Source organism: Panthera pardus, unplaced genomic scaffold, assembly GCF_024362965.1.
Source record: "Panthera pardus isolate Hobbes unplaced genomic scaffold, ASM2436296v1 HiC_scaffold_12, whole genome shotgun sequence".
Taxonomy (NCBI): Eukaryota; Metazoa; Chordata; class Mammalia; order Carnivora; family Felidae; genus Panthera; species Panthera pardus.
Genome location: NW_026526677.1, coordinates 14,349,004 through 14,365,452, shown reverse-complemented (window position 1 = coordinate 14,365,452; position 16,449 = coordinate 14,349,004). Strand labels below are relative to the sequence as shown.

Genomic DNA, 16,449 nt, shown 5'->3' with positions numbered 1-16,449 from the left:
GACATGTATTTCAGTATTAACAGAAAGCAACTACTTAGAAATATCTTCATGAAAAGTGTAGACTTCCATCAACCCGCAGAAAAATTAGTTCAAAAAATTTACAAAGCATATCAGACGAATGGAGGGATCCTCCTCCTGGTAGTGAAATTCCATAAAGCCTTCTTTACTTCCTCATTTCTAAGGCTGTAGATCAGGGGATTCAACATAGGGATCACTACTGTGTAGAACACAGAAGCCACTTTGTCCTGACCCAAGGAGTAGCTGGAACTAGGTCTCAGATAGGTATAGATGGCGGTGGCATAGAACAGAGTTATCGCTGTCAAGTGAGAGGCACACGTGGAGACGGCTTTGTGCCTCCCCTGCCCTGAATGCATGTGGAAGACAGAGAAGAGAATGTAGGAGTAGGAGGTGAGGATGATCAGCAGAGTCCCGGCCAGATTCACACCAGCAAATGCGGAGAGGATACTTTCATTCACGTGTGTGTCAGCACAGGAGAGCCTAAAGAGTGGAGGGCTGTCACAGAAGAAGTGGTGAATGACATTGGAACCACAGAATGGCAAGCTGCCTACATAACTCGTGTTAACCATGGAGTTCAAGAATCCTGCCGTAAAAGCCCCTGCTGCCATTTTGAGGCAGGCTGTCCTGGACATGATCAAGGAGTAAAGGAGGGGGTTGCATATGGCCACGTAACGGTCATAAGCCATTAAGCCAAAGAGGATGGCTTCGGTTGTGGCCAAGGCGATAAAGAAGTACAATTGCAGGAAGCAGCCTGCGAAGGAGATGGTTTTCGTCTCTGACAGTAAGTCTACCAGCATCTTTGGGGTGATGGCGGAGGAATAACAAACATCCACAAAGGACAGGTTAGCCAGGAAGAAATACATGGGTGTGTGAAGTCGGGAATCAGTGCCGATTAAGAGGATCATCCCAACGTTCCCCAAAACTGTAAGGGCGTAAATCCCAAAGAAAAGCAGAAAGAGGATGATCCGTAGCTCCGTGGTGTCTGCTAATCCCAACAGGATGAACCCCTCCAGCGAAGTGTCGTTCTCGCCGCTCATGTGTTACAAATACAGTTTGCTGAAACTTGCATTAGGTGTCAATATTGCCAATATTGCTTATGGGAAATAGAAATGTGAATGGGGTTATTCATGCATCGGAAAGGAAAAAACAACCTAAGGTAGTCCAACACAGTAAATAGAGTGATCCAGGAAGAAGAAACAGGGGACAAACAGAGAAGCCTTTGAACTTAATCAGCAATTGTCTGTACTGAATCTGGGCTGTGGGCCTCTCGACTCACTAGTGCAAGGCCACAGACATGTCACTCAATTTCTGCAAAAGCAATACATGTTGTACTATTGTCTGTCTACAGTCCGTGCCCAAATCCAAAGGATACAAGTGTCCTTGCTGATGTCTCTCTCATTCTCTGAACAGGTAAATGAGTTTAACTCAGTTTTTTTTCTCCTCCAGACTACTCTGAATTTCTCCTGAAGACCATGCCTCAACTCCTAATTTGTGCATGGCCTCCCAGAAATCACTCTTGTGTACGTCAAACAGCAACAATCACGACCATTTCTATTAGTCAATTTTTAGACTCCATCTTATCCTTAGAAATGATTTTGTAGTGTTCTAAAAGTGGAACACAATATTGTTCTCATTAGAAAGAACATTGTCGAATCAGCATCCTGTCGGAGCAGACATGCTGTCCACAACAGTGAGTGACAGCATGAAATCCTGATCACTTCCTTCCCAGCCCCTCACCTGTGTGGTCTTGTTGTTTCTTTTTTATTAGGAGATTTCAAATCAAATGGAGCTTACAGAAAAAGGAAAAAAATTCCATTTGAAAATGAAATGAAATGCAATACTAATTCAATTTACCCCTCTGCAAAAATTGAGATTTCTTCTGAGTACATACGTATCACGGCCCTTATATTTTGTGTTCAGAAGGAGGAGTGGGTAACCACGGGAGCTAGATTATAGGCTAATTGTGAGTCAGTCCTCCAGAGGGAGACAGTGCAGTCTCCAGAGCTCACTCAATATGATCACTTGCTGATAAACGGAATCGATGTGTGGGGCTTGCATCAGAAAGTACTTTCTGACCTCTACGTTATTTAAAAAAACAGTATTGCCAAGAAAAATCATACTTTCTCATTGAATATTTATATTGCCTCTCCCTTTTTATTTTTAGCTTACTCCAAATGGGTACATATCTCAGTACCAAAGTATTATTTTTCCCTCGCCATCTTAGTAATGGAAAGAATCATTAATCTTTTCTTTCCCTGTTGTGTGATATTGTGTTTTTTGCATTTATGTGTGTATGGGGGGGGCACGTGTGCGTGGGTGTGTATGTCATAGGCATATACACATGTGCCCCTTCCTTTGTCTGGGTAAGTGTAACTTTCCATTCAACTCTGTCTTGAGTAGAATATATAAGAAGGAAAAACTAACTCCACTGCACAATGTTTATTTTTTTACCTTTTTCTAAATCTTTATTTATTTATTTTTTAATTGTTTATTTTTTTCAATATATGAAATTTATTGCCAAATTGGTTTCCATACAACACCCAGTGCTCACCCCAAAAGGTGCCCTCCTCAATACCCATCACCCACCCTCCCCTCCCTCCCAGCCCCGATCAACCCTCAGTTTGTTCTCAGTTTTTAAGACTCTCTTATGCTTTGGCTCTTTTCCACTCTAACCTTTTTTTTTTTTTTTTCCTTCCCTTCCCCCATGGGTTTCTGTTAAGTTTCTCAGGATCCACATAAGAGTGAAAACATATGGTATCTGTCTTTCTCTGTATGGCTTATTTCACTTAGCATAACACTCTCCAGTTCCATCCATGTTGCTACAAAGGGCCATATTTCATTCTTTCTCATTGCCACATAATACTCCATTGTGTATATAAACCACAATTTCTTGGGAATCCTGGGAAGATGGGGGCGTAGGAGGACGCTGGGCTCACTGCGCGTCCTGCTGATCACTTAGATTCCACCTACACCTGCCTAAATAACCCAGAAAACTGCCAGAAGACTAGCAGAATGGAGTCTCTGGAGCCAAGCGCAGACGAGAGGCCCACGGAAGAGGGTAGGAAGAGTGGAGAGGCGGTACGTGCTGCACGAACTGGCGGGAGGGAGCTGGGGCAGAGGGGTGGCCCGAGGGCCAAGCAGAGCCCCCGAGTCTGGCTAGCAAAAACAGAGGGGCCGGACGGAGTGTGTTCAGACAGCAAGAGGGACTTGACATCTGGAAGGTTATAAGCTAACAGCTCTGCTCAGAGAACGGGAGGGCTGGAGGACAACGGGAGGGAGAGTTGTTGAGCCCGGACAACAGAGCTCAGCTTGGTGGGGAACAAAGGCGCTCAACAGGGCCATCTCCCTCGCCCATCCCCCAGCCAAAATCCCAAAGGGAACCGGTTCCAGCCAGGGAACTTGCTTGCACTACGCAAACACCCAAGGCTGTGCTTCTGCGGATAAATCCCTCTGGCGGGTCTGACTCCCTCCCGGTGCTGCAGGGCCCCTTCCGAAATGGATCTCTGAAGGATAAGTGAGCTGAGCCTGCTCCTCCCGCCCCTGTGCACCTTGCTGATCCACCCCAGTTAATATGTCAGATCCCCAGCACCACAAGTGTGGCAGTGTGCAAGTAGCCCAGAAGGGCCACACCACCCCACAGTGAATCCCGCCCCTAGGAGAGGGGAAGAGAAGGCACACACCAGTCTGACTGTGGCCCCAGTGGTAGGCTGGGGGCAGACATCAGGTCTGACTGTGGCCCCGCCCACCAATGCAAGTTATTCAAGACAGCACAAGGGAAGTGCCCTGCAGGTCCGCACCACTCCAGGGACTATCCAAAATGACGAAATGGAAGAATTCCCCTCAGAAAAACGTCCAGGAAATAACAACAGCTAATGAACTGATCAAAAAGGATTTAAACAATATAACAGAAAGTGAATTTAGAATAATAGTCATAAAATTAATCGCTGGTCTTGAAAACAGTATAAAGGACAGCAGAGAATCTCTTGCTACAGAGATCAAGGGACTAAGGAACAGCCAGGAGGAGCTAAAAAATGCTATTAATGAGCTGCAAAATAAAATGGAGACAACTATGGCTCGGATTGAAGAGGCAGAGGAGAGAATAGGTGAACTAGAAGATAAAATTATGGAAAAAGAAGAAGCTGAGAAAAAGAGAGATGAAAAAAAAAAACCAGGAGTATGAGGGGAAAATTAGAGAACTAAGTGACACACTAAAGAGAAATAATATACGCATAATTGGTATTCCAGAGGAGGAAGAGAGAGGGAAAGGTGCTGAAGGTGTACTTGAAGAAATAATAGCTGAGAACTTCCCGGATCTGGGGAAGGAAAAAGGCATTGAAATCCAAGAGGCACAGAGAACTCCCTTCAGACCTAACTTGAATCAATCTTCTGCACAACATATCATAGTGAAACTGGCAAAATACAAGGATAAAGAGAAAATTCTGAAAACAGCTAGAGATAAACGTGCTCTAACCTGTAAAGGGAGACCTATAAGACTTGTGACCGATCTCTCTACTGAAACTTGGCAGGCCAGAAAGGATTGGCACGAGATCTTCAATGTGATGAACAGAAAAAATATGCAGCCAAGATTCCTTTATCCAGCAAGTCTGTCATTTAGAATAGAAGGAGAGATAAAGGTCTTCCCAAACAAACAAAAACTGAAGGAATTTGTCACCACTAAACCAGCCCTACAAGAGATCCTAAGGGGAATCCTGTGAGATAAAGTACCAGAGACATCACTACAAGCATGAAACCTACAGACATCACAATGACTCTAAACCCATATCTTTCTATAATAACATTGAATGTAAATGGACTAAATGCACCAACCAAAAGACATAGGGTATCAGAATGGATAAAAAAACAAGACCCATCTATTTGCTGTCTACAAGAGATTCATTTTAGACCTGAGGACACCTTCAGATTGAGAGTGAGGGGATGGAGAACTATTTATCATGCTACTGGAAGTCAAAAGAAAGCTGGAGTAGCCATACTTATATCAGACAAACTAACTTTAAATTAAAGGCTGTAACAAGAGATGAAGAAGGGCATTATATAATAATTACAGGGTCTATCCATCAGGAAGAGCTAACAATTATAAATGTGTATGTGCCGAATACCGGAGCCCCCAAATATATAAAACAATTACTCATAAACATAAGCAACCTTATTGATAAGAATGTGGTAATTGCAGGGAACTTTAACACTCCACTTACAGAAATGGATAGATAATCTAGACACACGGTCAATAAAGAAACAAGGGCCCTGAATGATACATTGGATCAGATGGACTTGACAGATATATTTAGAACTCTGCATCCCAAAGCAACAGAATATACTTTCTTCTCGAGTGCACATGGAACATTCTCCAAGATAGATCACATACTGGGTCACAAAACAGCCCTTCATAAGTATATAAGAATTGACATCATACCATGCATACTTTCAGACCACAATTCTATGAAGCTTGAAATCAACCACAGGAAAAAATCTGGAAAACCTCCAAAAGCATGGAGGTTAAAGAACACCCTACTAAAGAATGAATGGGTCAACCAGGCAATTATAGAAGAAATCAAAAAATATATGGAAACACATGAAAATGAAAATACAACAATCCAAATGCTTTGGGATGCTGCAAAGGCAGTCCTGAGAGGAAAATATATTGCAAACCAGGCCTATTTCAAGAAATAAGAAAAATCCCAAATACAAGATCTAACAGCACACCTAAAGGAAAGAGAAGCAGAACAGCAAAGACAGCCTAAACCCAGCAGAAGAGAAATAATAAAGATCAGAGCAGAAATAAACAATATAGAATCTAAAAAAACTGTAGAGCAGATCAACGAAACCAAGAGTTGGTTTTTTGAAAAAATAAACAAAATTGATAAACCTCTAGCCAGGCTTCTTAAAAAGAAAAGGGAGATGACCCAAATAGATAAAATCATGAATGAAAATGGAATGATTACAACCAATCCCTCAGAGATACAAGCAATTATAGGGGAATACTGTGAAAAATTATATGCCAACAAACTGGACAACCTGGAAGAAATGGACAAATCCCTAAACACCCACACACTTCCAAAACTCAATCAGGAGGAAATAGAAAGCTTAAACAGACCCATAACCAGCGAAGAAATTGAATCAGTCATCAAAAATCTCTCAACAAATAGGAGTCCAGGACCAGATGGCTTCCCAGGGGAATTCTACCAGACGTTTAAAGCAGAGATAATACCTATCCTTCTCAAGTTATTCCAAAAAATAGAAAGGGAAGGAAAACTTCCAGACTCATTCTATGAAGCCAGTATTACTTTGATTCCTAAATGATATAGAGACCCAGTAAAAAAAGAGAACTACAGGCCAATTTCCCTGATGAATATGGATGCAAAAATTCTCAATAAGATACTAGCAAATCAAATTCAACAGGATATAAAAAGAATAATTCACCACGATCAAGTGGGATTCATTCCTGGGATGCAGGGCTGGTTCAACATTCGGAAATCAATCAATGTGATACATCACATTAATAAAAGAAAAGAGAAGAACCATATGATCCTGTCAATCAATGCAGAAAAAGCCTTTGATAAAATTCAGCAACCTTTCTTAATAAAAACCCTCGAGAAAGTCGGGATAGAAGGAACATACTTAAAGATCGTAAAAGCCATTTATGAAAAGCTCATGGCTAACATTATCCTCAATGGGGAAAAACTGAGAGCTTTTTCCCTGAGATCAGGAACACGACAGGGATGCCCACTCTCACCGCTGTTGTTTAACATAGTGTTGGAAGTTCTAGCATGAGCAATCAGACAACAAAAGGAAATCAAAGGCATCAAAATTGGCAAAGATGAAATTAAGCTTTCACTTTTTGCAGATGACATGATATTATACATGGAAAATCCAATAGACTCCACCAGAAGTCTTCTAGAACTGATACATGAATTTAGCAAAGTTGCAGGATGCAAAATCAATGTACAGAAATCAGTTGCATTCTTATACACTAATAGTGAAGCAACAGAAAGACAAATAAAGAAACTGATCCCATTCACAATTGCACCAAGAAGCATAAAATACCTAGGAATAAATCTAACCAAAGATGTAAAAGATCTGTATGCTGAAAACTATAGAAAGCTTATGAAGGTAATTGAAGAAGATATAAAGAAATGGAAAACATTCCGTGCTCATGGATTGGAAGAATAAATATTGTTAAAATGTCAATACTACCCAAAGCTATCTACACATTCAATGCAATCCCAGTCAAAATTGCATCAGCATTCTTCTCAAAACTAGAACAAGCAATCCTAAAATTCATACGGAACCACAAAAGGCCCCGAATAGCCAAAGTAATTTTGAAGAAGACCAAAGCAGGAGGCATCACAATCCCAGACTTTAGCCTCTACTACAAAGCTGTCATCATCAAGACAGCATGGTATTGGCACAAAAACGGACACATAGACCAATGGAATAGAATAGAAACCCCAGATCTAGACCCACAAACGTATGGCCAACTAATCTTTGGCAAAGCAGGAAAGAATATCCAATGGAAAAAAGACAGTCTCTTTAACAAATGGTGCTGGGAGAACTGGACAGCAACATGCAGAAGATTGTAACTAGACCACTTTCTCACACCATTCACAAAAATAAACTCAAAATGGATAAAGGACCTGAATGTGAGACAGGGAACTATCAAAACCCTAGAGGAGAAAGCAGGAAAAGACCTCTCTGACCTCAGCCGTAGCAATTTCTTACTTGACACATCCCCAAAGGCAAGGGAATTAAAAGCAAAAATGAACTACTGGGACCTTATGAAGATAAAAAGCTTCTGCACAGCAAAGGAAACAACCAACAAAACTAAAAGGCAACCAACGGAATGGGAAAAGATATTTGCAAATGACATATCGGACAAAGGGCTAGTATCCAAAATCTATAAAGAGCTCACCAAACTCCACACCCGAAAAACAAATAACCCAGTGAAGAAATGGGAAGAAAACATGAATAGACACTTCTCTAAAGAAGACATCCAGGGGCGCCTGGGTGGCTCAGTCGGTTAAGCGTCCGACTTCAGCCAGGTCACGATCTCGCGGTCCGTGAGTTCGAGCCCCGCGTCAGGCTCTGGGCTGATGGCTCGGAGCCTGGAGCCTGTTTCCGATTCTGTGTCTCCCTGTCTCTCTGCCCCTCCCCCGTTCATGCTCTGTCTCTCTCTGTCTCAAAAAAAAAAAAAAAAAAAAAAAAAGACATCCAGATGGCCAACAGGCACATGGAAAGATGTTCAACGTCGCTCCTTATCAGGGAAATACAAATCAAAACCACACTCAGATATCACCTCACACCAGTCAGAGTGGCCAAAATGAACAAATCAGGAGACTATAGATGCTGGAGAGGATGTGGAGAAACGGGAACCCTCTTGCACTGTTGGTGGGAATGCAAATTGGTACAGCCACTCTGGAAAACAGTGTGGAGGTTCCTCAAAAAATTAAAAATAGACCTACCCTATGGCCCAGCAATAGCACTGCTAGGAATTTACCCAAGGGATACAGGAGTACTGATGCATAGGGGCACTTGTACCCCAATGTTTGTATCAGCACTCTCAACAGTAGCCAAATTATGGAAAGAACCTAAATGTCCATCAACTGATGAATGGATAAAGAAATTGTGGTTTATATACACAATGGAGTACTATGTGGCAATGAGAAAGAATGGAATATGGCCATACAGAGAAAGACAGATACCATATGTTTTCACTCTTATGTGGATCCTGAGAAACTTAACAGAAACCCATGGGGGAGGGGAAGGAAAAAAAAAAAAGAGGTTAGAGTGGAAGAGAGCCAAAGCATAAGAGAGTCTTAAAAACTGAGAACAAACTGAGGGTTGATAGGGGGTGGGAGGGAGGGTAGGGTGGGTGATGCGTATTGAGGAGGGCACCTTTTGGGGTGAGCACTGGGTGTTGTATGGAAACCAATTTGACAATAAACTTCATATATTGAAAAAAAATTTTTTTAATTTAAAAAATTAAAAAAAAATAAACCACAATTTTTTTTATCCATTCATCAGTTGATGGAGATTTAGGCTCTTTCCATAATTTGGCTATTGTTGAGAGTGCTGCTATAAACCTTGGGGTACAAATGTCCCTCTGCGTCAGTACTCCTGTATCCCTTGGGTAAATTCCTACACTGGGCAATGTTTAAATAAATACTAAACAATGGGTAAATAATAAAATGGATAAGGAAACTTTTTTTTAATTTCAGAATTGTGCTGGTGTTTACAATTGTTGTCTATTATTCAGATACTAAAATGGGATGAAATGACAAGTTTTCCAGATCTAAACACAAGAAAAGGGTGCCTGGGTGGCTCAGTCATTTGAGTGTCCGGCTCTTGATTTTGGCTCAGGTCATATTCCCAGGGTTGTGGGATCCAGCCCGCAATGGGCTCTGGGATGAGTGTGGAGTCTGCTTAAGACTCTCTCCTCTCTCCTCTACCACTCTCCCTTGCTCGCACTCAATCTATCTCTAAAATTAAAATACATAAGTACACACACACACACACACACACACACACACACACAAGGAAAGCAAAGTGAAATAAACCACATTGGGTGTTCCTATGCATGGTGAGCCCATTTGCATACAGAACTCATAACATGTTACTCTTTTCAATTTAATACCTCAATTAATCTTCCACACCCATCTTTGAAGTTCTTATTATTATTTTACACATGTTGCAGTGGAGATTTGAGACTATTAAATGACTTTTTAGTAGAAAAACCGTTAGCAAGTAAGGTAATCAATTTGAGTACAATCTATACTGGAGGGAAATAATGCCAAGCTACTTAACTTCCCATCCCATCCTATTTTATGCTAGTCACTTAGAAGAGAACAAATATGTATATGTGTGTGTGTGTGTGTATACATACATATATATATTTACTAAAGCAATGAAAATTACACTATATACGTTAGTGTACATTTCACAAACTAAATCAAAATTACTTCTGTGTGTTGCTTGGATATATGTGATTCTTGAATATCGATGTTTCATTCCTTCCAACTTGTTTATTTTTCCAACTTTGTGATGCTCATAGGTTTTGAAGGGTAGCTCTATTTGAATTCATTCACCTCATCACTGATGAAAATATTGGCCAAAACAAAGCCCAAATACATACACTTCAAATACCCTTCATTAATTTTAGTAAATGACTTACTCAAAAAAAAACATCAAATAAGGCAAAATATAGGGTTCCATCTGTGTTTTTATATAATGAATTTGAATTAAACATTCAACTGAAACAAAAGTCTGAGGGAAATAAAAAATAGAAAAAGTGGAGAGTATATAGCAAACAAGGAAAAAGCATATTACATTCACGAAGAAGGATATAGTAAATATTATCAAGGACGTAAGACAAAATGGAATGATAAAACACACTCAGTAGAATAATGAGAAGACTCAATGTTTTACAGTTTAAATTTATTTTGAGCTAAGTAAAATATGTAATATTTGGAACATTTTTACATAAATGCATTAAATAATAAGCAAGAAACTAGAATAATTTAAAAATATGTTTTACAAGTAACTTGTATTAATGAAACAATCAAGATTTAGATAGGAAAAAGATAGTCAATGAATTACAAAGCAGGCAAGATAATTAAGTGATCATCCCTCCCAAAGTTGGAAGCATTTGGAGACACTGTGAAGAAGATTCAAGAAACATAGGAAGGGTGAATTGAAGAGCAGAGCACATGGCCTCACATGCGTATAAATGTGACAGATAAATGCCAAATCTCATAATAACTGGATTTTATCTCTCATTGTTTCAATTTCTAAGTTTTAATAGAAATTAAAGCATTTAAGGAAAGGAATATACTATTATCATTTACTTGTGCAACATCTCTGTCTGATCTATGGATCTACCAAATATCCAGGGCAGAGAAAAGAAAGAGTCCAGTCAATGAGCAGCCAGCTGGTGCAGAAGAATGTGAGCAAACTGCTCAGTCAAGGAGCAAATTATGTCTGAGGACAACATGGTCATTGTCTGAAGAGTGCCCTAGGCCGGGAAACCCCTACAGACCTGGAGAGGAAGAGTTCGGTGCATGGGTGCAGAGACCATACCGATGACTCCATGTACACCTGTCTGGGCAAGGTCACTTATGTGGATCTTAGGAAACATTGGAATACAAGCGGGATGACCTGTTTGTGACAGGACACAATGTATGTGATGTCCCAGTTATCATGGACATCACTACTTCTATCATGTACAACTTTAGTGGCAAGGGTAAAGGTCACGGGTAATCTCTGTCTGAAGATTATCCATGTGGTCGTCCCCCATGCAAGCATTGGCACCCATCAGTTTCTAAGTAGCCAATTCCCTGTTTGCCTTCATACTAATAATGCTTACTTTCAAATATTAGGTTAAATAATTTTATTGGCAAGAGATAGACACATTTTTGAGCTGAAATCCATGAGCTTATTGGAAAGAAAATATGTCAGATTTAAATATTGAATATTGATCTCTCCCTTTGTAACTATGTGTGGATTAAAATACATAGCAGCTGAATGTGTGTATGTGTTATTCTGTTGATGTGTCAGTGAAAGCGAGACAAAGAGGGAAAGGGCTGGAAATTTTTGAGATGAAAGGAAGTTAAATATGGAATAATTACAAGGAAGTTCTATGGCCTTATGTAAGTTTGGTAATTTACCTTATGCCTCAATGGTTACATATATTTGAACACTATAGACTGTAATTACTCAGAAAATATTCAAAAAAAAAAAAACCCTGTAGGCTTGAATCAGCCTCTGAAAATCAATGAAATACTCAGTTTTGTTCAGAGAATCAACCAAACAACCATAAAAATGGAGGGATCCTTGTCCTGGTGCTTACGTTCCATAAAGCCTTCTTTACTTCCTCATTCCTGAGGCTATAGATCAGAGGATTTAACATGGGGATCACTACTGTGTAGAACACAGAAGCCACTTTGTCCTGACCCAAGGAGTAGCTGGAACTAGGTCTCAGATAGGTATAGATGGCGGTGGCATAGAACAGAGTTATCGCTGTCAAGTGAGAGGCACACGTGGAGACGGCTTTGTGCCTCCCCTGCCCTGAATGCATGTGGAAGACAGAGAAGAGAATGTAGGAGTAGGAGGTGAGGATGATCAGCAGAGTCCCGGCCAGATTCGCACCAGCAAATGCGGAAAAGATACTTTCATTCACGTGTGTATCAGCACAGGAGAGCCTAAAGAGTGGAGGGCTGTCACAGAAGAAGTGGTGAATGACATTGGAACCACAGAATGGCAAGCTGCCTACATAACTCGTGTTAACCATGGAGTTCAAGAATCCTGCCGTAAAAGCCCCTGCTGCCATTTTGAGGCAGGCTGTCCTGGACATGATCAGGGAGTAAAGGAGGGGGTTGCATATGGCCACGTAACGGTCATAGGCCATTAAGCCAAAGAGGATGGCTTCGGTTGTGGCCAAGGCGATAAAGAAGTACAATTGCAGGAAGCAGCCTGCGAAGGAGATGGTTTTCGTCTCTGACAGTAAGTCTGCCAGCATCTTTGGGGTGATGGCGGAGGAATAACAAACATCCACAAAGGACAGGTTAGCCAGGAAGAAATACATGGGTGTGTGAAGTCGGGAATCAGTGCCGATTAAGAGGATCATCCCAACATTCCCCAAAACTGTAAGGGCGTAAATCCCAAAGAAAAGCAGAAAGAGGATGATCCGTAGCTCCGTGGTGTCTGCTAATCCCAACAGGATGAACCCCTCCAGCGAAGTGTCGTTCTCGCCGCTCATGTGTTACAAATACAGTTTGCTGAAACTTGCATTAGGTGTCAATATTGCCAATATTGCTTATGGGAAATAGAAATGTGAATGGGGTTATTCATGCATCGGAAAGGAAAAAACAACCTAGGGTAGTCCAACACAGTAAATAGAGTGACACAGGAAGTGGAAAATTGGGGGACAAAGAGGTGAGCTTTATGAGCAATTGTCTGTGTGATGTCACTAGTGCAAGGCCACAGACATGTCACTCAATTTCTGTAAAAGCCACCTGTGTTGGTCTATTCTTTCATTTCAGCTAATAGCTGAATTCAATTGATAAATATATCCTTGCTGAAAACTCTCTAATTTTGTGAACGTTTATGGGAGTTTAACTCAGATGTATTTTTTCCCACTCAGGCCCACTCTGGATATTCTTTAGTACCAAAATTCATTCGTTGCCTGCCAGAAATCATTCTTGTCTACCCAAGGAGCAACTATATTGACCATTTCAAACAACCAATAGGTTGTCACCTCTCATAAAAGTTTAAGAACGATTTTGTGGTGTTTTCAAAGTGAATCGAGGGACGTCTGGGTGGCTCAGTCGGTTAAGTGTCCTACTTTGGCTCAGGTCGTGATTTCATGGTTTGTGGGTTTGAGCCCTTCATAGGGCTGTGCTGACACCTTAGAGCCTGGAGCCTGCTTCCGATTCTGTGTCTTCAGCTCTCCCTGCCCCTCCCCTGCTCCCTCCCTCCCTCTCTCTCTCTCTCAAAAATAAATAAACCTTAAAAAATAAAAGAAAAAATAGAAGTGAATCAAGCAATCGTTCTTGTGACAAAGTACACTCTCCGTTAGCATCTTCTAGTAGCAGGCATGCTGTTTGTCCACCTCAGTGCATTACGGTGCCAAAGCCTGATAAATTCCTTCCTCATGTCTTACCTGTGTAGTGTAGTATTTTCTTTTTTATTAGGAGTTCTCAGCTGAAGCTCCGAAAGAAAAGAAGAGCATTTTCATTTTTAAAATGCAATGCAATGCAATCCAAATTTGAATTAACTCTTTGTTAAAATTTAAGACACCTGGAAAAATACACATTTCCATGCTTTTATATTGTTTTTCATAAAGAGATATGGGTAACCATTGGAACCAATTTATGAGTTTTCATTGTTAGTCAATCCCCTAAAGGCAGAAACTCCCGTCTCAAAGGAGAACACAATATGATCACATGCAGATCTATGGACTCAAACATTATGTGGGACCCTTCACCACAGAGTACTTCTTGATCTCTATGTTACTTTAAGGGCTTGCCAAAGTAATTGATGAATCACTATATTATACACTGTATGTTGACTACGCTGGAATTTAAAGGAATTGAAAAATTGTCATTTGCCAAAAAAAAAAAAATTAATTGGTTATTTGTTTCCTCTCTCTATGTATTGGTAGTTTATCCCAAATGGGTACATGGTCAACCACCAATTTATTATTCTTCCCTTGCCTTTTTAATAATTGAAAGAATTATTCTTTTCCTTTCTCTTTGTGTGTACATGTGTTTGTGATGTGTGTGTATGTGTGTGTGTGCATGTGTACAAGCACACACACTTTTTCCCTTTGGGCAAGTTTTATCTTTCAACCCAACTCGAGTCCTGAGTGAATTTCGTAACAATGAGAAACTAAATCCATTGTACCATGTTTAAAGAATTACTACGCCCTGAGCAAATGAGACAATAGATGAGAAAACTTAACTTCTTTTTTTATGATTTTAGAGTTGTGTTGGCTTTTTGCAATTATTGTCTGTGATTCTGTCCCTAGATGGGGGTTAAAAAAACAACTTTCCATATCTAATTATAAAGAAAACAAGATGGCCAACAAATACACGGGGCATCCGTATGCACAGAGTCTATTTGCATAGAGAACTTGAAATATATTACATTTGTCCACTTAAATTCCCAATTAATCCTCCACACCAGTCTTTGAGGTTCACATTATTATTTTACACATTTTGTAGCTGAGGTTTTAAGCTATTAAATGACTTTTCAGTAGACAAATGGTTAGAAAGTGGGGGGATCAATTTGATCACAATTTTCAACAGAAAGAATATCCAGCTACCTGACTTTCTTATCTTGTTCCTTTTTATCATAGTCACTTAGAACATTATAAATAAATAAATAAATAAATAAATGCACATATATGTACATATACACACACATATATACTGCACACATATGTTGCATGTATCTTCCAGTATGTAGAATCTTCCAATCATTAGACCAGGGAGAATACTTCTAAAAAAAGGTCTCTAACATCATGCAATATATTGCTTGAAAACATAACTTGATGTAAAGATGTCATCCTCATGCCATTAAAAACTACCTCCTAATTCATATATATATATATACATATATGTATATATGTATATATATGTGTATATTTATATGTATATATACATATATATACATATGTATGTGTATATGTGTATATGTATATATGTATATATATACATATATATGTGTATATATGTATATATGTATATATATGTATATATGTGTATATATGTATATATGTGTGTGTATATATATATATATATATATGTATATATATGTAATGTTTATTTATTTTTGAGAGAGAGAGAACAGGGCAGGGGAAGAGAGAGAAGGAGACAGAGGATCTGAAGCAGTCTCCATGCTGAAAGCAGAAACCCCGACATAGGGCTTGAAACATGAGATCATTAACCTAGCTAAAGTCAGATGCTTAATCAACTGAACCACCCAGGTGAGCCCATAATATTTATTTAAAATGTGTATGAGTTATCATGGGAGCAAGGGAAGGAGATAATGTTATGAACAAAGAAGAGATCAATGTTATTCAACCAAACTTAAAACAAAGACCAAAAACCAATATTAAAATGGGGCACCAGGGTGGCTCAGTCAGTTAAAAGTTCGACTTCAGCTCAGGTCTTGATCTCGTGGTTTGTGAGCTCGAGCCCTGCATTGGGCTCTGTGCTGACAGCTAGGACCCCGGAGCCTGCTTTGGATTCTGTGTCTCCCTCTCTCTCTGCCCCTTCCCTGCTCACACTCTGTCTCCCTCTGTTTGTCAAAAATGAATAAATGTTAAAAAAATTTAAAAATATATTACATTTATTGAACAAGAGATTATAACTGAAAATCTTGAGTTTCATTGGAGAAAAAGCAGAAAGGACAATAAATTTAATTTTTTTTTTCCATTTAAAACATGGTTAAAAATGGTAAAATAATGAGTTGGAAGCTGTGACCTTTTAGTTTTTTTTTTGTTAGTGTTTTATTTATTTTTGAGAGAGAGAGAGAGAGAGAGAGCGAAGGGGGAAGGCCAAAGAGAGAGGGAGACACAGAATCCAAAGCAGGATCCAGGCTCTGAACTCTCAGCATAGAGCCCAGTATGAGGCTCAAACCCAAGAACCGTGAGATCATGACCTGAGCTGAAGTCAGATGCTTAACTGGCTGAACCACCCAGATGTCCCTGGAAGCTGTCAGATTTTTAAAGTCAGGTTTACTGTACCACAGTTTTCCTACAGTAAATTATCACCATGTTTAAGTACACAGTTTCATGATTTTTGACCAAGAAAGTCTTGCAAACACCAGCACAATCAAGACAGAATATTGCTGCTAGCCTAACAAATTCCATTATACCCCTTTATAGACAATTCCATCCTTTTCTCCAATCTCTGA

General features: G+C 39.8%; 2 protein-coding genes across 2 annotated transcripts; both read right to left on the bottom strand.

Annotated features, from left to right (window-relative positions):
- Positions 1-214: 214 nt before the first annotated feature.
- Positions 215-1,055, bottom strand: LOC109245206 (olfactory receptor 5F1-like). Its single transcript, XM_019412520.2, is given in 2 exon segments — positions 215-250; positions 252-1,055. Coding segments are annotated over 2 exon segments (840 nt in total).
- A 10,891-nt stretch (positions 1,056-11,946) lies between these two features.
- On the bottom strand, positions 11,947-12,787 carry LOC109245208 (olfactory receptor 5F1-like). Its single transcript, XM_019412522.2, is given in 2 exon segments — positions 11,947-11,982; positions 11,984-12,787. Coding segments are annotated over 2 exon segments (840 nt in total).
- Positions 12,788-16,449: the final 3,662 nt, after the last annotated feature.